At 50.9% G+C, this 23,991-nt stretch overlaps 3 protein-coding genes across 5 annotated transcripts in view; 1 reads left to right on the forward strand and 2 right to left on the reverse strand.

Annotated features, from left to right (window-relative positions):
• Positions 1–14,124, forward strand: part of WDR37 (WD repeat domain 37) — a 52,213-nt gene extending 38,089 nt beyond the window's left edge. For both annotated transcript variants that reach the window (XM_055137848.1, XM_055137849.1), the window contains exons 12-14: positions 2,454–2,588; positions 3,053–3,167; positions 9,939–14,124. In XM_055137848.1, the coding sequence (XP_054993823.1) occupies positions 2,454–2,588; positions 3,053–3,167; positions 9,939–10,070 (382 nt within the window). In that variant the 3' untranslated portion in view covers positions 10,071–14,124. The remainder of the gene's footprint in view (positions 1–2,453; positions 2,589–3,052; positions 3,168–9,938) is intronic.
• Positions 1–23,991, reverse strand: part of IDI1 (isopentenyl-diphosphate delta isomerase 1) — a 129,851-nt gene that overhangs the window by 62,600 nt on the left and 43,260 nt on the right. The gene's annotated exons all lie outside the window — the stretch shown is intronic.
• The window catches only part of ADARB2 (adenosine deaminase RNA specific B2 (inactive)), a 134,118-nt gene continuing 128,609 nt past the window's right edge, over positions 18,483–23,991 (reverse strand). For both annotated transcript variants that reach the window (XM_055137845.1, XM_055137847.1), the window contains exons 9-10: positions 22,890–23,068; positions 18,483–21,889 (exon numbers count right to left, since the gene is read on the reverse strand). In XM_055137845.1, the coding sequence (XP_054993820.1) occupies positions 21,713–21,889; positions 22,890–23,068 (356 nt within the window). In that variant the 3' untranslated portion in view covers positions 18,483–21,712. The remainder of the gene's footprint in view (positions 21,890–22,889; positions 23,069–23,991) is intronic.

Genomic DNA, 23,991 nt, shown 5'->3' on the forward strand with positions numbered 1-23,991 from the left:
GGAGACAGCTGTTAGTCCTAATGAGGACTGCGAGCGCTGCAGTCTTGCCTTGATTGAGACCCACGGAGGGAGCGGAATGTTCCAGATCAGGCAGTGGTGTGCAGCGAGGAGGGCCGTGCTGTCAGCTGGAAGCACATGCTCGGCTGCTCCCTGCGACAAGATAAATGAGTCAGCGGAGTTGCCGAGTCGCAGCTTTTCCAGTGAGTGCTCGTGGTGCTGGGCTCCCTGCGGGACCTGAAGAGGCCCTTCACGCCCCGCCCGCCCCTCGCCCTGAGACACCTCACAGTACCTGTCAGGAGCGTGATTTATGGAAAACCTAACATGTCTCAGCACTTCATGAATGTGGTGGAGCAGCCCTCGGTGGAGGCTTTTCCTATTCGTTTAGCAGAATGTTCACTGGGATTTAACTTGGCCAGCAGGCCCGGGAGGCCCTGCCTGAGACCTCGTGTGCATAGCCTCGCCGTTCTTCACTCTCAGTAGGAGTTGGGGTTCCGCACCCCACCCCCTCTGGAGCATACAAAGGCCCTCAGAACTCCTGTCCCTCTGGTGTGTGCTGGTGGAGACCATGCGGCTGCTCGTGCCCCAGCTCAGATCTGAAGACCTGGAGTGTGAATGTTCGCTCCCTCTTTCCTGGGGTAGTGGCTACAGATCTCGGGTCTGGATTGAACCACTGTCATTGCTTCAGGTCAAAAAATTCATTCCTTGCTGTGATCTCTAAGTGAAAGAAAAGTCATGTGAAATTATTGTGAGAATGCTGCGACTGTCTGCAAAATCTCTTTGACTTGTTCGGAGTCACTTTCTCCAGCTCCTAAACATTCTTGGAGGCAGCCCACTCACGCAGTTGTCTGAGCAGTGAGTGAGACTTGTGGTTTTGCCCTTCTCTAATGAGGGTTGTTGATTTACAGGAGGATAAATCTTTCCTCGTTCCATATTCCCTCCACTGTCTCAGTACCTTCTCCCCAGCCTGGGAGTGTCGTAGGATATGGCTTTATTTCCCTTTCCTCTGCCCTCTGTCTCCCACACCAATGCATCCTTGAGTCTCCTCCCCCTCTGACTGGCATGTACTACTCAGGCAGCACAAAGGTCCTTTCTTATTTCTCCCAAGGGCTGAGCTGTCGTAGCCACACATCTTTCCTTGCTCACCTGTGTTGGGGCACTTGTGTTGTTTCCCTATCTTGTTTCCCTATCTTGGCTGTCGCCAGCAGCTCTTTGTAGGAATGCAGCTTCCTTTTTGGATCAGTGTTCTTGTGTTCTTGGGAAAGAAGCTGGGAGTGGAGTTGCTGGTTTGTTTTTGTGCCGCATGAGCGGTGCTCAGGGATTACTCCTGCATGCTCAGGAATCACTCCTGGTGGTGATTAGGGAACCGTTTGGGATGCTGGTGATTCAACCTGGGTGGCCATGTGCAAGGCAAGTGCCCTCCTGCTGTCCTATAGCTCTGCTGCCCCCCACGCACCCCTCCCGCCTCCCTTCTTATGGAGGTATGATTGACAACTGAAAACTGAATCTATGGGAGATGTGATGTGGCGACACCATGTGGTCATGTACTGAGCTAATCATTTCATAATTACAAAACCTCTGATCACTTAGGTTTTCATGCTGGAGGATTGAACGCAGGGCCTCACACATGCAAGACAAGTGCTCTTCCCCTGTCTAGTCAAAGTAATCTTCTTTGTTTTGTTGTTGTGCCACATCTGTTGGTGCTCAGGGCTCTCTCCTGGCTCTTTGCTCAGGGATCACTCCTGAAGGTACTCGGGGATTGTAGGTGGTGACAGGGATTAAACCCGAGTTGGCCACATGCAAGGTGAGCACCCTGTCTGCAGTACTATCTCTCTAGCCCCAGTCAAACTAACCATCACATGTTATACCTCGTATGGATTTCTTTGTGTGGGGAGGGGAGCTTTTTGGAAGGGGGTGGGGGTGGTGCTCAGTGTCACGGGAACTCTCGTGCTGGGGATTGACCCCAGGCCACTAGTACACAAAGCATGTGCTCAGCCTGTTCCCATCTCCTCGACCCAGGTGAGAGCTCCGAGAGCTCTCTCCACCCTCTCGGGCCCACCCTGCAACCTTATGGGCTGGACCCTGACCTCTTCCGACTGTGCCATGTGCTCTTGCACCTTCAGTCCCAGCCACCACTCTGCTCTCCCCATTTCCATGCACAGTGCTCCTTGTCATACAGCATAGCACAGCCTCCCTTCCTGTGGCAGCATTAGTATTCCATTGTGTTCCTGCAGCACAGTTTCATTGTCGGACAGTCCTCTGGTCATGTAGTTGTAAATAATGCTTCAAGGAACAATGAGAGGTAGTAGGCACACGCACCCACATCTCACACCCTGTTCCCCTTAGCCCCCAAGGGTCCCTTTGGTGTGTGGTTGTGTCAGACAGTGTGGACAGGGCTTGTTTCTGTGTCCTCGAATTATCCACAAAATAATTGACCCCCTGTCCCTCCCTTGTAGCACGGTGACCTCTGCTGTGTTCACAGTGGGGGACAACGTGGTTTCAGGCAGCGATGACCGCACCGTGAAGGTCTGGGACTTAAAGAACATGAGATCCCCCATCGCGACTATTCGGACAGACTCTGCCATCAATAGGTGAGGGGGCCTAGAAGTTGGAGTGGGATCCCTGGTTGGCATGCTGCTGTTTCACTGGTGGGCGCTTGTGGGAGGAGGTGTTGGCTTCTGGGCAGGCCTTCTGCGTTGAGCCTCTCATGCCTGGGTTTCCAAACTGAACTGTCTACCGTTCTGGGTAGGAGGAAAATCACTCAGCACTCCCTCCCGCCAGGCTACCTTCTTAAAGAGAACAAGCAGAAAGTGCCCCCTACTTCTCCCCCGGGGTGGCCCTGGGTCTGTGTGTGGTGGGATTACCCCTCTGGGGAGCAGTGCATAAATGTGAGTTTGGGATTTCCTGATACTGGAAGTTAGGTGGGAGAATCAGAAGGGGCCTCTCATTGGGTTTCCCTGTTGTCTGGCCTCTCCTGCTGCTGATGTGGGGCATTGGGAGCAAGGACCTGGGAGCTGACCCCCTCCCCTGACAACCCTCCCCCCTCTCTCTGCAGGATTAACATTTGTGTGGGCCAGAAAATCATTGCCCTCCCACATGACAACCGGCAAGTGAGATTGTTTGACATGTCAGGCGTGCGGCTTGCACGGCTCCCCCGCAGCAGTCGGCAGGTAACTGTGCTGGTGGCGTCTGTGTTCTGGATGTTCTGTAGTCTAGAGAGACCTCGGGAGGGTTGGGGCTTGCTAGGCATGTACCTTCCCTACAGTGTGGATGCCGTCAAGCCACATGTGTGGTTGCAGTCTGTGCTCTTCACCACTCAGGCTGGTGCTGGTCCACAGATGAAAGATGAAGAGCCCTGGCTTAAGTTTTTCTTTTTTTTCTTTTTTTTTTTTTTTTGATAATTGGTTTGTCATTAAAAGATTGTATGTTTTCAGTTTTTAGAAAAGGTCGCGCGGCCGCGTCAGCGGCCGCGCGGCTCGGATGTGTTCCAGTCCCGCAACCCGGAGCCGTGTTAGTTGCTTCTCAGTGTCGCCAGGGCTCCATCCAGAGAAGGTGTGCCAGCTGTACCTCCTCCGTCTGGATCCCTGGTGTTGTTGGCCCGGATTCGGGTCCGGAGCATTTCTCCGGCCGCGTTGCTCACCAGACTGCCTGGCCTCTTCTCTGTTGAAGGTGGGAAGATGGCCAAGTTTTTCTTTTTTTTAAACTTCATTTAAACACCATGGTTTATAAAGTTATCATACGGTTGTGACAGGTATACGATGTTCCAACACCAATCCCACCACCAGAGTGACTTTCTTTCACCATTGTCCTATTATTCCCCCCAACCCCTCTCCAAGCCTACCCCCTTTGTAGCACAAAATAATTTATTTTACATTGTTAGTTACAACTAAATAGCTAATGGAATTATCAAAAAGATTTGTGAAAATTGTTTATCACCATGGGGGCATCGAATCCTTGTCTGAGCGTTTACTAAGCTGTTTGTTGCTAGTTGAGCCTTCTGTATTGTTACTGTTTATTGAACTTGACTGGCTTCTATGCTATGTTCCCATCTAGTCCGGTGTGTTAGTACTGGGCTGTCAGCCTGGAGGTGTCCCTGTATGTGGCCCTGCACTCAGGAACTCCAGGGTCTGGAGGACTGGGCTCATTACGTGGCAGTGCCTGTGGGCTATGCTGTGACTGTCTGGGCTACTAGAAGTATTGGTCATGGGGCACTCGGGAGAGACTGCCTGCTCCCTCTCCTTGAACACCCTGAGTTTTCATCCTGGAAACATATCTCTGCAGAGATCGTCATGGAGGTGGAGTTGGGCCATGGGCATGGTGGCAGGAGTTTTCTCTTCTGTTGGTTTTTGTTTCATTTTATTTATTTATTTATTTTTTGCCCTTTTTTTTTTTTTTTGGTTTTTGGGTCTCACCTGGCGCTGCACAGCGGTTACTCCTGGCTTTGCACTCAGGAATTACTCCTGGCAGTGCTCAAGGGACCATATGGGATGCTGGGGATCAAACCCGGGTCTGCCGCATGCAAGGCAAATGCCCTACCCGCTGTGCTATCGCTCCAGCCCTTGGTTTTTGTTTTAAATGAGTTGGTTTGATGCCACATGATACAGAACACAGGAGAGAGCAGACTTGCATGCAGGGCAGATGCCTTCTCTCGACAAAGAGTGTGCCTTAGCTGGATTCTCGACGGGATTTCTCGACTTCTCAGAAATGCTGGAAATAGCTGAGTGAGAAGCAAAGAGAGCCTTCAATGCGGCACCGCTGGGAAGAATGAGTAAAAAGAGGCTGCTAAATCTCAGGGCTTGGACGAATGGAGGTGTTACTGGCGCCCACTCAAGCAAATGATCAAGGGATAACAGTGATACAGTGATTTATTTTTATTGTATCACCATGAGATACAGTTACAGACTTACAAACTTTCATGATTATGTTTCAGTCATACAATGATAGAGCACCCCTCCCTCCACTAGTGCCCTTTCTCCACCACCAGTGTTCCAGTATCCCTCCCTTTAAAAAAAAAGGGGGGGGCTGGAGCGATAGCACAACGGGTAGGGCGTTTGCCTTGCACGTGGCCGACCCGGGTTCGAATCCCAGCCTCCCATATGGTCCCCTGAGCACGGCCAGGGGTAATTCCTGAGTGCAGAGCCAGGAGTCACTCCTGTGCATCGCCAGGTGTGATCCAAAAAGCAAAAAAAAAAAAAAAAAAAGAGCCGTATATCCGTATATTCTTAAGTGTGCAGTAAGTTCCCAAACCATACATTCTAGCTACTGTTGACAACAGGTTAAGTCAGAACCCTGGTGTTTAGCCAGGAATAGAATTAAAAGTCACCAGGGACTGGAGCGATAGCACAGTGGGTAGGGTGTTTGTCTTGCATATGGCCAACCCGGTTTGATTCTCAGCATCCCATATGGTTCCCTGAGCACCGCTAGGAGTTAATTCCTGAGTGCATGAGCCAGGCGTAACCCCTGTGCATCGCCGGGTGTGACCCAAAAAGTTAAAAAAAAAAAAATCACCAGGGGGACTGGAGCAGTAGTACGGTGGATAGGGCATTTGCCTTGCATGCAGCTGACCCAGGCTCAAACACCAGCATCCCATATGGTCCCCCGAGCACCGCCAGGAGTAATTCCTGGGTGTGACCCAAAAAAGCAAAAAAACAAAAGAGGCAAGCCACCAGGGGCCCAGACACAGGATTTTATTTATTTATATTTTAAGTTTTTGGGTCATCTCTAGTGATGCTTACTCCCTGGCTTACTCCCTGGCTGTGCTGAGGGACCATATGGGATGCCAGGGACTGGACCTGGGTCAGGGACGTGCAAGGCAGGAGCCTCCACTGTGCTGTCGCTCTGGCCCTCTGCCAGATATCTTTTTTTTTTTTCTCTTTGTTTGTAGTTTTATTTTATTTTATTTTATTTATTTATTTTTTAAATTTTATTTTATTTTATTAAATCACCGTGTGGAAGATTACAATGCTTTCGGGCTTAGGTCTCAGTTATACAATGCTGAAACAACCATCCCTTCACCAGTGCCCATATACCACCACCAATAAAAAAAAAAAACAAAAACCCACACAGTACACCTCCCATCCTGCCCCCCCACCCCCTACTTTGTAACTGATAAGTTTCATTTTACATTCCGTTTACTTTGGTTACATTCAATATTTCAACACAATCCTCACTATTGTTGTTAGGAGTACCCCACTAGATTCAGACCTACTGTGAAGACAAATAAGGTCGCGCGGCTGCGGTAGCGGCCGCGCGGTTTTGAATTTCTGTAATTTAAGAAGAAGTCCAGGGAGATTTCTTCCAGATATTAGATAATTGCAGGCTTGAAAACCCAATCTCTGGTCATCTTAATATGGCGGCCACCGCGCCCTTCATCCCCGGAGAGAAAGAGGCGAGAGAGAGAAATACCTTTCCCCTCCTGGGCGGGCACGGGGCCGAGGCTTAGTTCTCAGGCTGGAGACATTCTGCGAGGAGTTGCTCACACCGAAAGAGGTTTTGCTGGGTCTGGATTCACGCTTGTACAGCTGCGGAGAGGCCACACACGCGTGCGGCTCCCGGGATCACATCTCGGCGGTGGGAGGGGCCGGTGCCTCCCACCTTCCCAAGAGCACCCTCGTGTCCTTTTGCTGCAGTTTTTGTCGTAAATCCCATCTGTGGTCGTCTTAATATGGCGGCAGCCGCGCCCTTCATCCCCGGAGAGAAAGAGGCGAGAGAGAGAAATACCTTTCCCCTCCCGGGCGGGCACGGGGCCGAGGCTTAGTTCTCAGGCTGGAGACATTCTGCGAGGAGTTGCTCACACCGAAAGAGGTTTTGCTGGGTCTGGATTCACGCTTGTACAGCTGTGGAGAGGCCGCACACACGTGCGGCTCCCGGGATCACATCTCCCTCTGCCAGATATCTTAATTGCTCTGGTGGCCCAGCGGCGGCGGCTGAGGGTAGGCAGTGGGCGGCAGAACTTTTTCCATGACCTAGGTTTTGAGCCCTGAGTTTCTTCTGCCCCTCCTGTCTCTGTTTGAGAAGTTAGAATTGTAGATCTTATTGAACAAAGTGGAATTAGTAATAGCACTCCAGTGAGTAATAGTTATACGACATTAGAATTTACCTTCTCATTTTTCTTTTGCCAAGTTTTTTTTTTAATTTGGAAGTACATGATATGTGTATAAAGTTCTCTCTCTCTCTCCCTCCTTCCCTCCCTCCCTCCCCCTCCCTTCCTCCCTCTCTCTCTCTCTCTCTCTCTCTCTCTCTCTCCACACACACACCCAGCAGCGCTCAGGGCTTACTCCTGGCCCTGTGCTTGGGGACCACACCTGGTGGGCTCAGGGGACCATATAGGTGCTAGGGATCGAACCCTGGTTGGCTACATGCAAGTGCCTTACCTGCTGTACTATCATACTGCCCCCATAAAGTTCTTAAAATTTGAACTTGAAAGTTGTCCAGTCCCTATACTTGAGTTTTAGCAGTGCTTTTTGTTGTGGTGGTGTTGGATTTGTGCCACATCTGGCAGTACTTCGTACCTACTCCAAACTTGTTACTTGCTGCTAGCAGTACTTGGGGGACCATGTGGTGTCTGGGAATTGACCCAGGGCCTCACATGTGCAAGACAAGTGCTCTGCCACTGAGCCACACCTGCCCTGCTGGCTGAGTCTCAGTTCTGGAGTTTAAATGTGAGGTCAGGGCCATAGAGTTAGTATAAGAGTCAAATGCTTTTCTGACACTCGGTGCATTCTGGTTCAATCTGCCAGGAGTGAGTCCTGAGCTCAGAGCTAGGAATAAGTCTGAGTACTGCTAGGTGAAGTACAAAATTTTCCTCAACCCTGACCCCTCTTAAAATAAAAATGTGAGGTCACATCTTTGACTACTTGGATTTGCAGGATGTTCTTTTTTTTTTTTGGCTTTTTTTTGGGGGGGTGGGGTTGATACACCCAGTGATGCTCAAGAGTTACTCCTGGCTGTACTTGGGGTACCATATGGGATGCTGGATCGAACCCAGGTCGGCCCGCTGTGCTATTGTTCTGGCTCTGCAGGATGTTCTGAGTGCTCCTCTGTACAAGGTCAGGGGAGGCCATGCTTTAAAATGTTTTTTTGAGGGACTGGAGCAATAGTACAGTTGGTAGGGCATTTGCTTTGGATGCAGCTGACCTGAGTTTGATCCCTAGCACCCCATAGAATCCCCTGCTTCCTGCCAGGAGTGATCCCTTGAGCACAGTGCCTAGAGTAAGCCCCAAGCACCTCTGGGTATGACCCCAAAACAAAACAAAATAAAAATAGTGTTTGCTATTTATAGTAGAAAAAATCCATTGTAAATTAGGTTTATATTGAGAGACAGGTAATGAATGTGTTGAGGGGGGCAGTGCTGGTGGATTGTGGGTACTCTTAGAAACCATCTCCCCAAGAAATTCTTCTCCTGGCTGTTTACTAGGACTGGAGGAAACGCTACTTTCTAGTGAGCTGAGCATTGCTCCCGCTCCATCCCAGCTGCTGTTGTGCTGGTGCTTGGTGCCAGTTCAGTTGAGAGCTGCCTGGAACCTGTGGTATAAGGCACTGCCTTTGTTTGTGGCTCCCACCCAGACTGGGGGAGCCCGAGTCTAGAAAGGCCTGAGTTATGTGTGTAGAGGGTAGAAGGTCCCCAAGGAGGTCTTGAGGACTGGGGCGCTGTAGCTAAGGCGAGGCTGCTCCAGTCTGTCAGGCTTGTTCTCTTGGGGAGAGGCCTCTTTTGCTGTCCAGGTGGCCCCCGAGGCTGCAGACTGAGACGGGGCTTGTCCTTCAGTGCTGCCTCACTGCATGCTCCCTGCACACTCCTGCTAAGGCTCCTCTGATGCTGCCATTACTTGGCAAGCTCTGCTCTCTGCATGTTGCAGTAGAATTGCACTTGACCTGGGAGGCATCAGAAGTGCCTCCCAACCCCTGATGAACCCAGAATCTCCTTCTCCAGGAGCTGTCTCATTAGGGCCCCTGCTGAGTGTTGCTGATGTCTCACCTGAGCTTGGCATAGCTCATGATTTTTGTACCAGACCCTGTAGTGTTGAGGTTGTCTTCAGGGATGAGACTGCTCACACACTGATCTAGAGGTGTCTTCAGGCATCCCACCTTGCATCCCACCAGTGTGTCAGACCATCAGCTTAGCACCTTCTTCCTCCCACATCCTCATAGTTTACCCAGATTCCTGAAGATGGCAGCGATGATCTTAAAAGGCCATGTATTTTTGTTGATTGTAAACCACGCGTGGTGATGTTCAGGATCTGCTCCTGACTCTGCTTATGTTTGTGTCCACTGGTGCTAATGGGGCCATGCTGGATCAGGGATTGAATTTAGGGTTCCAGGTATGCAAAACATCAGCCCTTTCAGCTGAAAGGCGATTTATTTGATGCTTATGTGGCATCAAATGTATTTTTTTTTTTTTTTTTTTTTGCTTTTTGGGTCCACCCGGCAATGCTCAGGACTGACTCCTGGCTCTGCACTCAGGAATTATTCCTGGCGGTGCTTGGGGGACCATATGGGATGCTGGGAATCGAACCTGGGTTGGTGCGTGCAAGGCAAAAGCCCTACCCGCTGTACTATTGCTCCAGCCCCTCAAATGTATTATTCTTGTTCCTTTACTTAAGATGGTATTACATATCTTAAGTGAATTTCACCTATAGCATCATGTGTTCATTGTAGAATTTTGAACTGAACTCTTACTTTATTTCTACATCTATAGTTGTACTCTTTTTTTATACAGAATCAGAAAGTGTCTTTGGTGTGGGCCTCACTGCACAGCCAGTGTTCTCATCACCTGTTCCTCAGGGCTTGTCCGTCAGGTCACCACTGGAAGCTGGGCGCTCTGCTCACTTCTTTCTATTCACCCTCTAAGTCTCTTAACCTAGTGGCTCTGAATGGGTTGTTACTGGGACTGAGATGTGGCAGCTCTCTTGCTTCTGGGTGACATTGCGCCTGTCTGGTCACAGGGCCACAGAAGAATGGTGTGCTGCTCGGCGTGGAGTGAGGACCACCCCGTGTGCAATCTCTTCACCTGTGGCTTCGACAGGCAGGCCATCGGCTGGAGCATCAACATCCCTGCGCTGCTGCAAGAGAAGTGAGGCCTGTGCCTGAAGCTGCGCTTGCCATGGACCTGGGACAGTGTGGACCTCCTCATCGTGGCCAGCCACATTTGTGAGGGTCTGACAAAGGGTTGGTTGTGTCTGTTGTTACATTGTCCCCAGCTTGCATGAAGTGTCCTGGAAAGCGCGTGGTCCTCTTCATTTTCGTCATTAGTGTGTGTGTGTGTGTGTGCCGGCACTCTGGTTGGCTGTAAGTCCCTGGCATGTGACCAGTGACAGGAGGGCATTACATTTGTGAGTTCACTGTGAACCTGTGTCCTGCGTCTTGGAGTTTCTGGAATGACCACACACTCCTGGTGTCCCGGGAAGGCGGCAGAGCCGTTTGGCGCCAGGCAGCAGGAGCGAGTGGGTTCTGCACCTGCACGGTGCAGCCCAGCTCTGACCCTGCTGCTCAGAAGGGTGAATTTGCAACAAAATTTCCTTCCAAAAGAAAGTTTTTTTTTTAAAAATAGAAAACCATTTCAATTTCCTGAGACCACGTGAACAAATTCTAAAATATGATTTTAATCACTGATTTAAGATATTAAACAAATTTGAAAGCACTTTAGTTTATAGCTGTGGTTATAAACAGTTTTTAGATGTTTCAGATGACTTCCCCATTAATGTGATGACCTTTTTAAGAAGGCCCTGCTACCTGAAACAAGATCTTGTATTTATTTTCTACACTATTGATTGGTCTAGATTTGAATGGGTTCACTTCTTTGGTGGTAGTTGAGAGCCAGCAATGCAAATAAATGAGTACTACCTCAAAATGAAATATATTTGGGAAACATGGGCATCTCACTGGTACCAAGTAGAGCATGCTAACGGGGGCTGGAACCTGAGCCCCACCCACAGGGCCAGGAGGACAGTGGCTGCTCATGTTCTGGAAGAGTTTGATCTTGGTCAGGCTGCCGGGCCAGCCAGAGTGGAGTTTGTAGGAAACAAACATGTTTGTTCCAGTAGCATGGAACAAACATGTTCCAGTAGGACATGTTTCAGTGCCAACCTCCTACTGCCAGCGTCTGCCTGTCTCCTGCCGTCTTGGGATCACTGTCATCTGATATTTAGAAGTCTGTGTTTCTTGTTGATAATAAGACATCTCAGCGTACTGCCTTTTTTTTTTTTTTTAAATTCCCGTTGACTCTGTCCACTTGAAGTTTGCTGGGGAGGGCCAGGTCAGCACCTGTAGGAGTGCTCTTTGGTGTGGCATTGGAGGGGGCAGGCTGATTGCCCAAAGGTGGACCTGCCTCCAGCTGACCATTGGGCAGGATCTAATCTTGAGAGCTTCAGCTCCTCACTCTTAGTTGGTTCTCAAATGATTCACACAGACCCAGGGATGGAGGGGCCATAAAACTTTGAATTATGACATAATCAGAGTTGAGCTTGCTGCCAGTGGCATATAGCAAATGCCTCGAATCTCGGACTAAAGCTCAACATCTGCCCTTGAGCTTTCTTCACAGAAGAGGGGGTCAGGCTGATCCCCGAGTGCACTGCGGGGATGTGAGCTGGGGTCCCAGTGCTAATTCCTTAGGGCACCTAAAGAGAAGCTGCATGATGCCCCACCTCTGCACTGTGTTTCCACTGGGATGTCTGGGTGTTCCAGAATCAATAGACGCTGGAAAATATCTGCAATGGATCAGTCAAATGCAAGAGCCAGAGCTCCACCAAACAAAAAATTGGGAAGCTCTCAAGTGTTACCTGGTGCTAGTTGGGCAGTTCTGTGCAGATGTGGCTCTTGGTGGCCATTAGGAGAGGCTGTGAGGGACACCTCCTCCTCCTGCTAGGCATATAGCACGACCTGCTGCTGCCCAGCTGTGCAGCCCAGTTGTGCAGCCCCTGGGTGAGCCTCCAGGATCCTGGAAGGTGGAGACTTAAGCCTGCGAGGGCTGTTGGCGTGGCTGCCGCTGAGGAGTGCAGTCACATCAGAGCTAGTGTTGGGAAGTGGGTACAGCCTTCAAGTGCTGAACATGTCCAGAATTTCATGTAGCCCTAGAAGGAAAGTGAGTGTTCACTGAAAATGTGTGCTGCCGAGACGCCGTTGGACAAAGCAATCCTCTTTCTCAGCCACTGCACATTATTTTTGTAGAGTCACAAATTCTGTATATAGTTGGGCATTTGAAGAATCCTGTGTAAGTCGTTGGTTGCTTAAATCTGTGAAAACAAGTTTCTTTTTTGGGGAGAAGTATGCATTTATAAGTGTTATGTGGAAGCGAATGTTTTTATTGTATTGTAGTTTCTAAGTGTTTAGTGTCTTCATTGCAATATGGAATACATTAAAAATTCATGTTCTGTAGTGACTGTTGTGAAAGTCCTGTTATTGGGCATCTTTTTTTTTTCCTTTTTCTTTTTCATAAGTAAAAAGTTTGGGGTGCTCAAGGGTTGCTATTTTTTGCTTTGTGCTGGGAAGAGGGTCACTCTAGGTGATGCTTGGGGAAACCATAATGAAGTGCTGGAGTTGGCTGCATGCCAAGGCAGGTATCAATTTCAGTACAGTCTCTCTGACCCAAAGATATTTTTCTATTTATTTATTTATTTATTTTGCTTTTTTGGGTCACACCCGGCGATGCACAGGGGTCACTCCTGGCTCATGCACTTAGGAATCACCCCTGGCGGTGCTCAGGGGACCATATGGGATGCTGGGATTCAAACCCGGGAAGGCCGCGTGCAAGGCAAACGCCTTACCCGCTGTGCTATCACTCCAGCCCGATATTTTTCTCTTTAAAACAGTTAATTTTACGTCTGTTTTCCTTATTTTGCTTTGTTAAAACATAGAGGTTACTAAACATAATGATATAAAGTTGTACAAATTATCATATTGCTCACTGAAGAGATTTTAATTTTACTTGTTATTTTTCTGGGGCCCACATCTGGCATTTCAAGGTGGCTTACTGGTCACATCTGTCTTATTCCTGCCTCTGTTCAGGAATCTTTTCTGGCAGGTCTCAGGGGACCATTTAGGATGCTGGTGTTTCAGATCGGGGTTGCTCCATGCAAGGCAAGCATACTACCTTGCTCCAGCTTGTGAAATTTTAATTTTAAACCTAAGTGATCAATTTAGAATATTCTGCTATCATGAAATAACCCATAATTGTGCTTTTTCATTCCAGTATTGCTGCCTTAAAATTTTTTAGAGGAAGTTAACAATATAAACATTTGTCAGAAGTTGCTCAGTTTCATTGGGTGCTTGTCCTGTTGTCTGTACTGTTACGCTTGTTCAGTAGTCTGAAGTTGTCATTTGCGGAGAGCAGGCACACAGCCCCAGTGAGAGTGGGAGTGCAGATCAGAGCGGGCAGTGATTATTTTACTGCTTGGTTCTCCCATGAGCACAGTTTGTGGCTGCAGGGTCGCTGGGAACTGGGTGGGGTTGGAGTGGATATCTCAGTGGAGATACATCTGCCCCAAAGGCAATTCTCAGTTGTCCTTCTCCACTTATATAACATCCTTTTATAAAGAATCAGTTCATTGACATTGGTATCTGTCAGAATGCCACTAGACTCGTTTTCCATTAGTAATACAGAAGTTAAAAAAATTTCGGAAAAACTGGGGACACCTCAGTTGTTGTATGCAACACAGTAAGTATGGGGCCAGAAGAAGGTGAAATTATTTTGCTAAAACACATTCAAGTCACGTCTGGTCAGTGTGGAACCCTGTTGGAGTTCTTCCTGGCACAGCTCCCTGACTGTCTGGACCTGTCATGCTTGTGGGCAAACTCCGAGCAGCAGCTGATGGGGGTGAGCTGTGGCCAGGGGAACTGGCATTCTCCAACGATTAGCAGGACTCCACGGTCTTGCAGTTGCCTGTGGCCGGGGGTTTGAGATAGGAGCAGGCACTGTAGTGTCTGAAAAGCGTATTGTTCCATCTCTGCATTAGCTCATAGAAATCCCGTGAGGCCTCATGGCACATCTAGCTCATGTAAACCATAGAATCCTCTTCTTCATGTAAACCAGAGTCCCCCTTCCTCTTCCCGTTTATGATCTGCAGATAATACATCCATTTTTGCCCCTATGTAACCATTATCCTCCCCAATAAACTTTGTCATATATGACCATCAGTTTGTGACCTGTGTGGATGGTATCTCCCAACTTATCCATAGCGTGCGTGTCTTTGAGCCATCAGCCCTAGATCGCATAATAGTACCGTGTTCCCAGGTCTTCAAGTTGTACCGACAGGGACCTGAATGATGTGAGAAGATGACACGGAGACTCCATGTAATGAGGTGAGTGGGAGAATGGGACTGAACCAGTGCAGAGTTCAGGCACTGACGCAGAGCAAGAAACTAGACCCTGGATGGGGTCTCCCGTAGCTACATTGATGGCTACATAAGGCAGGGTCCATAACTGGACAGTCCCTGTCCATAGCGGTCTGACAGCTACAAAATGGACCCTGGAAGAAACAGTTCAGGAAATAGAAATAGGAATAAAACTGAGGTCTTTCTACATGAGCAGGAAGGACCAGGATCAGGAACGATGGAAAAGGTTTCTGTGGCTATTAAGTCGACCACAAATGGGGCTGGGACTGCTCTGGGGGGCTGGAGGCACCTCTGCTGCAAGGAGGGTGATACTAAAGCCCAGTCACGGCAAAGGGCAGGAAAGGCCCAGGGGCAGGACTCCCCCATAGAAGATGGAGACGAGAGGAAGATTCGCCTGGAACCTGGCAGGAGCCTAGTAAGTAACCTTGTTGGTGCAGGGATGGAAAAAGATTCTTAGGGGAAACGGGTCAGCTTGTGTGGTCAGTACAGTGGGAAGATGGTCCGAGGACTGCATCCACCTTGGGAAACCCCCTCATACTCCACAAAAATCAGTCCGTGAACATTTGAGTCTGTTGGGACTGAGATGGCACAGGAAATAAGGCACTTGCAGACATCTGACCCAGTTTGATCCTTGGCGTCACACAGGGTCCCCTGCACATTGATGGGTGCAGCCGGGGAGGCCCTCAAGCACTGCAGGGCCACTGGAACTTTGTGTCCTGGTTGGTTGAGGATTGCCGGGGCTCCTAGCCTCCCGAGCACAGCTGGGAGACGTCCCCCTTCTAGGCCCCTTCCTAAAATATATATATTCTCATGACTATTAAATAACTACCCCAATGTGCTAACCATATTAGCAAAGCTACATGCATTAAATAAATTTATAGGTGTGTACATTACAGGACACCTTAAGTAAAATTGGTCACAATCACGGCTGTAACGTAGAGCCCACAAAGGGTGAATATCTGCGATACTAAACAGAACAGCACGTCTAGTGGAACAACTCAGGCAGCAGGTGTGACTAAGCCTGTCACAAAAGAGAAGTCAGAATTAAGGTGAAAGAGAAGTCCACAATGGAATGGTACTTAATAGCTATTACATTGGGAAAAACCTGCCAAGTCTGGAGACGGCTATAGAGTTAATATTGGGCTTGTATCCAATATTAGAAGTATTACATAGGTAAAACCTGGTTTTACTTAATTACATAAGTAAAATTTGTTTGTGTGTGTGCTCTAGCACCTGTGGGTGTGGGTCAGAACAGAGACTCACATGCCCATTAAAGGGAATGCTCTGTGTGAGCAGAGCACACAGCTATGTCCACGATCACAGAGTTGGGTGGGCAGCCACTGGAGCTGCAGCATGAATCTGGTTTGGCAAGTCCAGGGAAGCCAAGTGTATGGGCAGAACGGTCAGATATCTGGGAGTTGGGAGTGGAGAAGCCAGGATTCAGCTGTGCTTGGCCCAGGAGAGGGTGTCTGGCTGAGCCCAGAATCAGCAATGTCCAGCTCTGGTGCTCCCATGTTGGCACAGATGTTCCTGGGATGCATTTCTGTTGTTTAATTAGAAGAGTAATAAAACAATTCTAGAGAGAAAGTATGTGATTCAGAAGATGGATAAAGGGGTGTGTGCAGGTGGCTGACTACTATTTTTGACAGCATTGCTTCCAAGCTTCTTGCATAAGCACATTTAATCACTTTATTCTTTTTCCACTGACAAGCTTGTGGTTTTAGTACTCTAAATGGTCTGGTTTTCATTCAGTGTGTATATTTCAGATCAGGCCATGCAAAGCCAATTTTGTTCCAAGATAATATTCTTGGAAAAAATATTCACTAAGGAAACTGTAAAGAGGCAAAGTGTGAGTGACACGGTGTCAAAATTGGGTTGTTTTCAAATATGTTTTGGAAATCTAGCCTTTGAAGTTGGAAATGTAATAAGAATTTCATTTACCAGGTGTGATCATAAAACAATAAAAGTAGTTTTCTGTTGCTCATAAACTAGGGCTGGAAATGATTTCTAGTCCAGGAGCCAGTCCAAAGCTGCTGAGTGGCAGCCACATCTTAGAATGAGAATTTTTATTCTCACTCTGTGGAGGAAACTACATAACTTTGACTAGATGTGAGTTCTGGTAATTGCTAAAAGCGCAAATCATTTTTTATAGCACATATACATTACAAATACCTGCTAGCTTTGAATTGACCCTCCAGAGTTGTTTAAAAATGCTCCATGGGGACTGAGACAACAGTGCAGCAGGTAAGGGCATTTGCCTTACTGAATTCTGAGTTCGGATCCCGGAAGCCCATTTGATCGCCTGAGACTGTTAGGAGTGATCCTTGAGCCCAGAGCCAGGAGTAAGCTGTGATACTGCTGGGTGTGGTCCCAACACAAAATACAGCAGCAACATAAAGTTTGATGGGGGTGAATGTTTTTCACTCTTTTCCCAGTGATTGATTCATTGGGGTCTTTTAACTAATCCTGTCAGGTGTTAGGTAAAGCTGCTTTCTGGGTGGTATAATTGATTTAATTGATGTAAAATACACTGTGCACAAAAGTTGGAAAATTGTGGTGACTCTGAATATCGTCAACTGTGAAGTTATCACCAGAATCAAGATGATGCAGTTCCCCGTCATATAGCAGTTTTCTCACACCTCTGATTCCACCAGTGGGCCCATCCCCAGGCAAAGAGCTAACTAGTCTCTGTCTCTAAGGGCTGATTAGCATTTTCTTGAATTGTTATATACATGCTTTTGTTAAATTTTTTTTTTCACACATGCTTTTGGACAGTCTGTGCTTATTTTTATTGTTCACTTCAAAGGCTGAGTTGGGTTCACATGTAGTCTGTTTCCTTCATTCCCTTTGATGCTGAGCAAAACTGCCTTGTATGGATGCTCCAGATTTGCCTCACTGGCGGAGGTGAGGACTGAAGCGTTTGGATAGAATGTTTACCTAAAAATATTTGAGAGGACCACACCTGGTGATGCTCAGGGCTTACACCTGGCTCTGCACTCAGGGATCACTCCTGGAGGAGTTGGGAAACCATATGGGGTTCTTGGGATCGACCCGGGGCCAGCCACATGCAAGGCAAGCACTCGGTACTCTCTCCAGCCCAGTCCCATTTATTTTTGATGGTTCTCACTACAGTTTCATCATTTTCTCCATGAGGATCCTAAGCACCAGCTGTTGGAGCTGAACCTGGCTTCTTATATTTTTGTGTTTGTGTTAATGTCTAATTTACTTTTTAATTCTTCACCATTTTCATTCCTGAGTGACATTTTGGTCTACCACATGGATTTTGCAGTGTCTTGTCTGCATTGGTTTAGAACATTGCGGAATGTTAGTGATTTAGCTTCACTTATCAGTATGTGAACCAGCATTCTAGGACATCTAGCCGTCCAAAGACCCTCTGTCCTCCCACCTGCCCTCCCTTCAAGGCACCCTGCTCCTGGCCCCCACTTCACCAGGCATGGCCACTCCAAGGGCTTCTGAGCACCTCACAACTCAGATGCTTTTGGAATTTGCCTTGAGCCACATTTTTACTTTTGTCCCTGTTACGGTGGCTCTTGGTATCCTGTGCCGTGGAGGAAGCCCACCATGAGACTAGAAAGGGTGAAAAGCTGCCCGGTTGTTGCCAGCCTGGCCCCAGGTGAGCAGAGCAGAGCAGAGCAGAGCAGGTGCTTCCGGCCTTCAGCTGGAGCCCTTCGAGAATGTCAGCACTCTGGTGTGGGTAAGTGTAGAGCGGAGAGAAGACAGTGCCCAGCCCCACTGCAGTCCCGAAGGAAGCAGCACAGTGGGTGCGCCCTGCTCCACCACCCCAGAAAGGGCAACCTTGGCCCGGCTCTGGAGATGAGGATGCCCTGGGGGCCACTGCCCTGTGTCCCTGCCAGCCTGCATGCGTGTCATGGGTCCTGGCCACAGGCGCGGGAGTAGAAGCCCTGCTTGTGCAACCCCATGGTGCCACGCCCAGGGGCTCCTGGGGCTGTCACCCACCCTGAGAAGTGGATGCCTGGCTCACTGGCATCCGAGTAGCAAGGCAGGCGGGGACTGCCGTGACCCCAGGAAGGCACAATTGGGCTGGATATTTTATTCACTTATCAGGAACATTCACTTATCAGGTATCACCCAAGTGTAATTTACAGACCTTAGGGGCCAATTAGCATACAGATTCATAGTTCAAGGTTTCCTTTTTTCTTTTTTACAAATATTACAAATGTACATCCATTGTTACAATATTGCCATTCAGTCATGCTTGTTACATACCTTCACTTATAAGTTACTGTTAGCTCATTTGCTTAGAAAAGGCTGGGCATTAACTGGGCACTGCTGGGAGTTGTCCTCTGCAAACCAATGGGTGCACTGCAGAGCCAAGACCCAGTGTCTGCTCGAGACAGGCTGGGGCTTGCATGTCTTTTCAGTGATGCCTGCAGCTGCGAAAGGTGGGCGTCCCTCTGTCTCTGCTGGTGTCCCTACCTGTGGGAGGCTGCATGCGCTGGTAGAGACAGCACACACCTTGGACGGAACAAGGTCTTTAGTCACTCCCCCCGGGCCCCCAGTGCCAGCAGCACCGGCAGGCCTGCGAGCCTGAGTGCCAGGACACGAGCCTCAGGTGCATGCACACAGTTCCACGGACTCCGAGCTGGGACCGGGGTGTGCAGCAGCAGGCAGAGTAGATGACAGGAGAGAGGCAACAGTGAAGAGGAGAAGCAAAAGGTGCCCCAGATTCCTGGAACTGAGGTCCCCACACCACCTGCTTCCTACCATGTCCTTCGCCTCCCTAAATTCTGGGGAAAGCTGAATGGCCCCGAACACCTCCCAGCTCCCGATACAGAGCGTCCAGCCTGTGGCAGTCAGGGCCATGGACAGCACTGTCCATCCCCTCTACCTGACCTTCCCTGTGTCCCTGTGGGCCAGCGCCAGCAGGGCCAGGCCAAGCTGTCTCTCTGGTGCAGTCTGCTGCTCTCCAGCCTTCAGGCTCTCCTGCCCACTGCGGACTCCAGCTCAGTGCGGGGAAGGCCTTGGGCACGAGGAGCCCCTGACTGGGGCCCAGGCTGGGAGACACACCAGGAGGGGGCAGCAGTTTCTCCAGGGCCGTGTGGCACTGGGGGCTATGCGAGCAGAGGCGTGTGCACGAGAAGAAAGACTTCTAGCTTCCCTTTGGTTTCTATTATCAGGCGAGATTTATTGTATTTTGGGCTGATCAGACATGATTTTATTCAGAGGAATTCTTAAAAATGGGTACTTAAGTTTTCCTTAAACTAAAAAAATGGCTACTTTTGAGTTTCAAACGTTTTTAAAAAATTCTTTAAACAAGATACTATATAGACACATCTTGAAATTTATAATCTAAAAATAGGATTTTAGCAAAATACTCTACTCTATCCTGGGCTTCGCTAGACCACGAGGCTCCTGTGTATGGCTCTCCCGATGGGCACAGACGGGAGCAGTGGGCACTGCTCACGAGGACAGCCTCAGTGCTCGGGGGCCATGTGCAAAAATGTGACCTGCGCTTGCTCAGAAGGGAAACTGACGGATGTGCCGTTTTGGAGGAACGAGACTCATCTCAAAACCAGAGTGGTATGACAGTGGGTCTGGATGCAAGAACCACAGGGACAGAACAGCGGGACCTGCAGACCCTTTCCGGGGCAAAAACAAACTAGAGAACCTCAAACCGCACCCTGGGCAGTGAGGCATGGCGAGCCGGGCGGGAGGGGGACAGGAACCCATGGCCTCCTCTGAGCCCAGTACCAGGCCTGGGAGGACAGAATCCTGCGCAGGCCTTGGAGGCAGGTTTTATCCAAATGCTTTGTTGGACAAGAAGGATGTGGCATCAAACCAAGTGGACACAGCACCCAGGACACTGGGCCTATCAGGAATAGGCGTGGGGAACTTGAGTGGCCCACTGCTACTCCGTGGCTTCACGCTGTCCCGGGCTCAGCACATAAAGGATGGGACAGAATTTGTCCCTCCTGGTTACTGGCCTGCTGAGGGCTCCAGTCTCTGGCCAACGTGAGTGTCCCTCCCTGTGTGACACGGCTGTCATCTCTGAATTCTCCACTGGTCTCCCTGCAGTCAGGCTTCTGCTCACCCATGTTTCTGCTCTGCTTCTGTGCCCAGCGCCGGGGGCTGTTCGTGGGATACCCCAGGCTCCCGAAAGCCTTCCTGTCACCCACCTCCCCTTCTTTCTTCCCTCTGGCCTGCTGACCTTGCTGTGGGACAAGAAGCTGTGGCTTGCTCCAGGCGGGGTTCCTGGGCCCCAGACCCCAACTGCCTTGGCCTCAAACGCAGTCAGGACCTGTGTCCTGGGTGGTGAGTGGCCCAGGCCTTTGCTCAGGCCTCCCTGACTGGTGCCCCTGCAGTGCCATGCTCCTGGGGAGGAGACACTGTGGAACAAAGGACCACTGGCAAAGGGAGGTGCAATGGTGGCTGGGCAGCTGGATCCCAGGTCCACTCCCCACCCAGACGTGGGCTCAGGTGTTAGAATACCAAGGTCAGTGCTCAGGGTTTGAGGTTTTCTGAGCTGCTTCTCATGACACCCCGAGTGATCAGAAACGGATGAAAACTGGCTGTTGGACCGAAACTTTCCTGCTCAGTTAAGATTGCATTTGGCTTCCTCTGTTTCTGTGACATTTGTATGTAGGTGGCTTCTGCAAAGACATTCTCATATTTTGTGCAATGTTGTCTTAGAGAAGTCTGCTGCCGTGTGATTCTGAATTTAAAAGACGTAGGATCTTATGTGAAGAACAAATTGGATCTTTTGTGAAGCTCCAGGAAGTTTCTATTTAAGACTAGTGCTACGTGTTGTTAGCTCCGTTTAGTTTGGGCACCTGGCAGGGTATCGCACGGGAAGGTGCAGCCCGGCCCTGTGGCTTCCAGACAGGGAAGGGGGAGGGGGCGGTTCTCAGGGTTCTCACTACCGGCCAGGGCACCCCAGGGGGCTTGCCACGCTGTGCCCCCACACGGTCTGCAGCTGCTCTGGGGGCCCACGGAACTGGCCTGTTTGTGCTTGTCGTGGTGTGAGGATGGACTAAAGCCACTGGGAGTGAGACGGGGGCCTGCAGGGAGGCGTGGGATAGCAGGGCCCCCACGTGCAGCCACCTGGCACTGCCTGCACTCACGAGAGCTGCGCCCCCGCTCCGGCTGTCAGGGCTCTGGAGCCTTCCAGAGGAAGTGGCAGGGCAGCGACGACGGGCCAGCTGGCTCTGGGGAACAGCCCGGGGCTTTTCCCTCTGGGGTCACAGACTGGGCCTTAGGGGCGCACGCGGAGGCTGCTGGGCACCTGCCCGTCCCACGGAGCACTCGTGCATTTCTGGGGCAGCAGGAGGTCGGGAGCAGAGTCCTGGGTGGCTGCAGCCACGCTGCACGTACACACTGGGCACGTGCGTACACGCCCGGCGCGGTCTGCTCAGAGAGTCAGCTCGAAGTGCTCCTGCTCCGGGGGCTTCTGCACCCACGTGCCCAGGCCGGCCTTCTGGAAGGCTCGGAACAGCTGCTGTTTGACCACCTGGTAGGTGTGCGCCCCCGACTTGGCCTCACAGTACAGGGACGGCGTGTCTGCAGTCTTCGGGATCCGAGGGCTCAGCTGCAGGGCAGAGGACACGGGTCAGCACGCGGACGGCCTCACGGGCACCCCTGGCACACATGCACGTGCCCCGCACAGTCGCCTATACACACAGCCTGGCACGTGCACCACACGCACACGATGGGCAGTGGCAGGGCACTCACTCCGTTTCTGCGGATGGTGTCCTCGGGCGCGACTGTGTGTGGTGTCACATCAGCACTGCCTGTGCTGGGTCGCCCCCCCGCCCGTCACAGAACCTGGGACTGAGACTGAACAGGGGCCTGCCCTTCCACACTGGCATACCTGGGCACTTCCTTGTGAGGTGATTGCTCGCTGAGAACCAGGAGGGCTGCAGGGGGCACGATGGGGGCTATGCGCAAATTGGGTTCAACCAACAGACACTGACATGGTCTCACTGGGTTTTGCAGCCCAGGTGGGCAGGCCAGTGCTTCCTGAGCGCACACGGCTGTCTGAGCCCACCTCATGTGACTCTGACCTCACAGCCCAGCTGCCAGGGGCCCAGGGGTCGTGCTCACCTGGCTCCTCCTTGCCCAAGCTGAGAGCCCAGATGTGCGACCTGCAGTGTCTTACTGACCCCACGACTGCGCTGGTTTCCATTCCGTTCTGGGCTATTGAACGAAACGGCTCGTTTCTGCCCGAGGCCTTCCTGCCAGGGCTCCCTCTCCAGGGTCCCTTGGCATGCCAGTGTACAGAAATACACACTTCCATGTAAGGCTCAGAAATGGCGTCATTATCTTTGGAGAAGTGGGAAATGTGCTCAGAACCACTGTTGAACTACATTGGGACTGGGGAGAAACGAGTTTTGGGCACTGCCTCTGATCTACCATCTGTTTTTGTGGGGGGCTTGCTCATCTCTTCCCAGCACCCTCGTTTCTAGCCAGGGGTCTGACCCACCGGTCCCCACTGTGCCCTGTCAGCTGTGACCCTCTCCTGGACCCAGGACGGCTGGTGCAGCTCTCCTCAGTCCCAAGTCAGAAAACCACCCAGAACCTCCACTCACCTTCCCATAGAGACGGGCCCAGCGTGCTGCGAGCTCATGTTTGCAGAGCCGGGACGGGGCCCCACAGCTCTTCCTGCCTGTGGTGGCGTCCAGGACCTCCACGTCAGCTGCTCCGGCCACCCAGTTCATGCTGAAGTGGGGAGACTTCCCTGGCTGCCGTGCCTCGGTCTCACTCACTCCTGGGGAGACAGCCAGGAGCAGCAGGCATCAGCGGGTTCTTCACTACGGCTTTGGGCGGGGGGGGGGCAGAGCTGGGGTGGGGGTTTGGGAGTCTGTGGCAGGTGGGGCCATGGCGGCAAGGACTGTGGCAGGCAAGGCTGTGGTGGGCGCCAGCAGGTCCCTGCACTTGGAGGAGGAGTGTGCAGAGAGCCTCGCTGCTGGCCATGCTCCGGCTGCTGTTGAGGTCGGGTTTGACTTACGGCCGAATCCTGCTCAGGAGAGCTTGCTCAGGAAGCCAGGCAGTGGAGGGCACCTGTGTGCTGGGCACCATGCAGGCCCCTGGTGTGAGGCAGATGCCAGGGGGATGGCTGCTGCCATGGAGACCTAAGGTCAGTCTAGGTGGTGTGACACCTCAGGCAAGTTAGACATACCTGAGTGAGACACGCTCATTGAGTGGGAGCGGAGAAGGGCTCGGGAGTGAGACCTAGAGGAGCAGCTCCTGTGGCAACGCCAGAGCCAACAGCACGGAGACAGGCAGCTCATGCAGCTGTGCGAAAGGGTCCAGCCCACGTGCCCAGGGGGAGGACCTGGTTCTTTTGGGGTTTCTTGCGTTCACACTGTGGTTGGCCTTTATTTGTTTATTGGTTCTTGGGTCACATATGGTCGTGCTTAGGGCTTGCTCCTAGCTCTGCCAGGGATTACTCATGGTGGGGACTAGGACGTGCCCATATGGAGTGCTGGGGATGGAACCCGGTCGGCTGTGTGAAGGCAAGTGCCCTTTCTGCTGTACAATGGCTCCGGCTGTGGGGCTGGTCTTTAGATGGACCCTGGGCCTCTTCGCAGCTGCTAGCGTGAGCTGAGCGTGCTCTCCCCACATCCTCACCAGGGTGCTGGTCTGGACATGGACAGGAGACAGGGCGGCTCGCTCCCCAGCCTACCTGTG

Source organism: Sorex araneus, chromosome 5 (assembly GCF_027595985.1).
Source record: "Sorex araneus isolate mSorAra2 chromosome 5, mSorAra2.pri, whole genome shotgun sequence".
Lineage (NCBI taxonomy): Eukaryota > Metazoa > Chordata > Mammalia > Eulipotyphla > Soricidae > Sorex > Sorex araneus.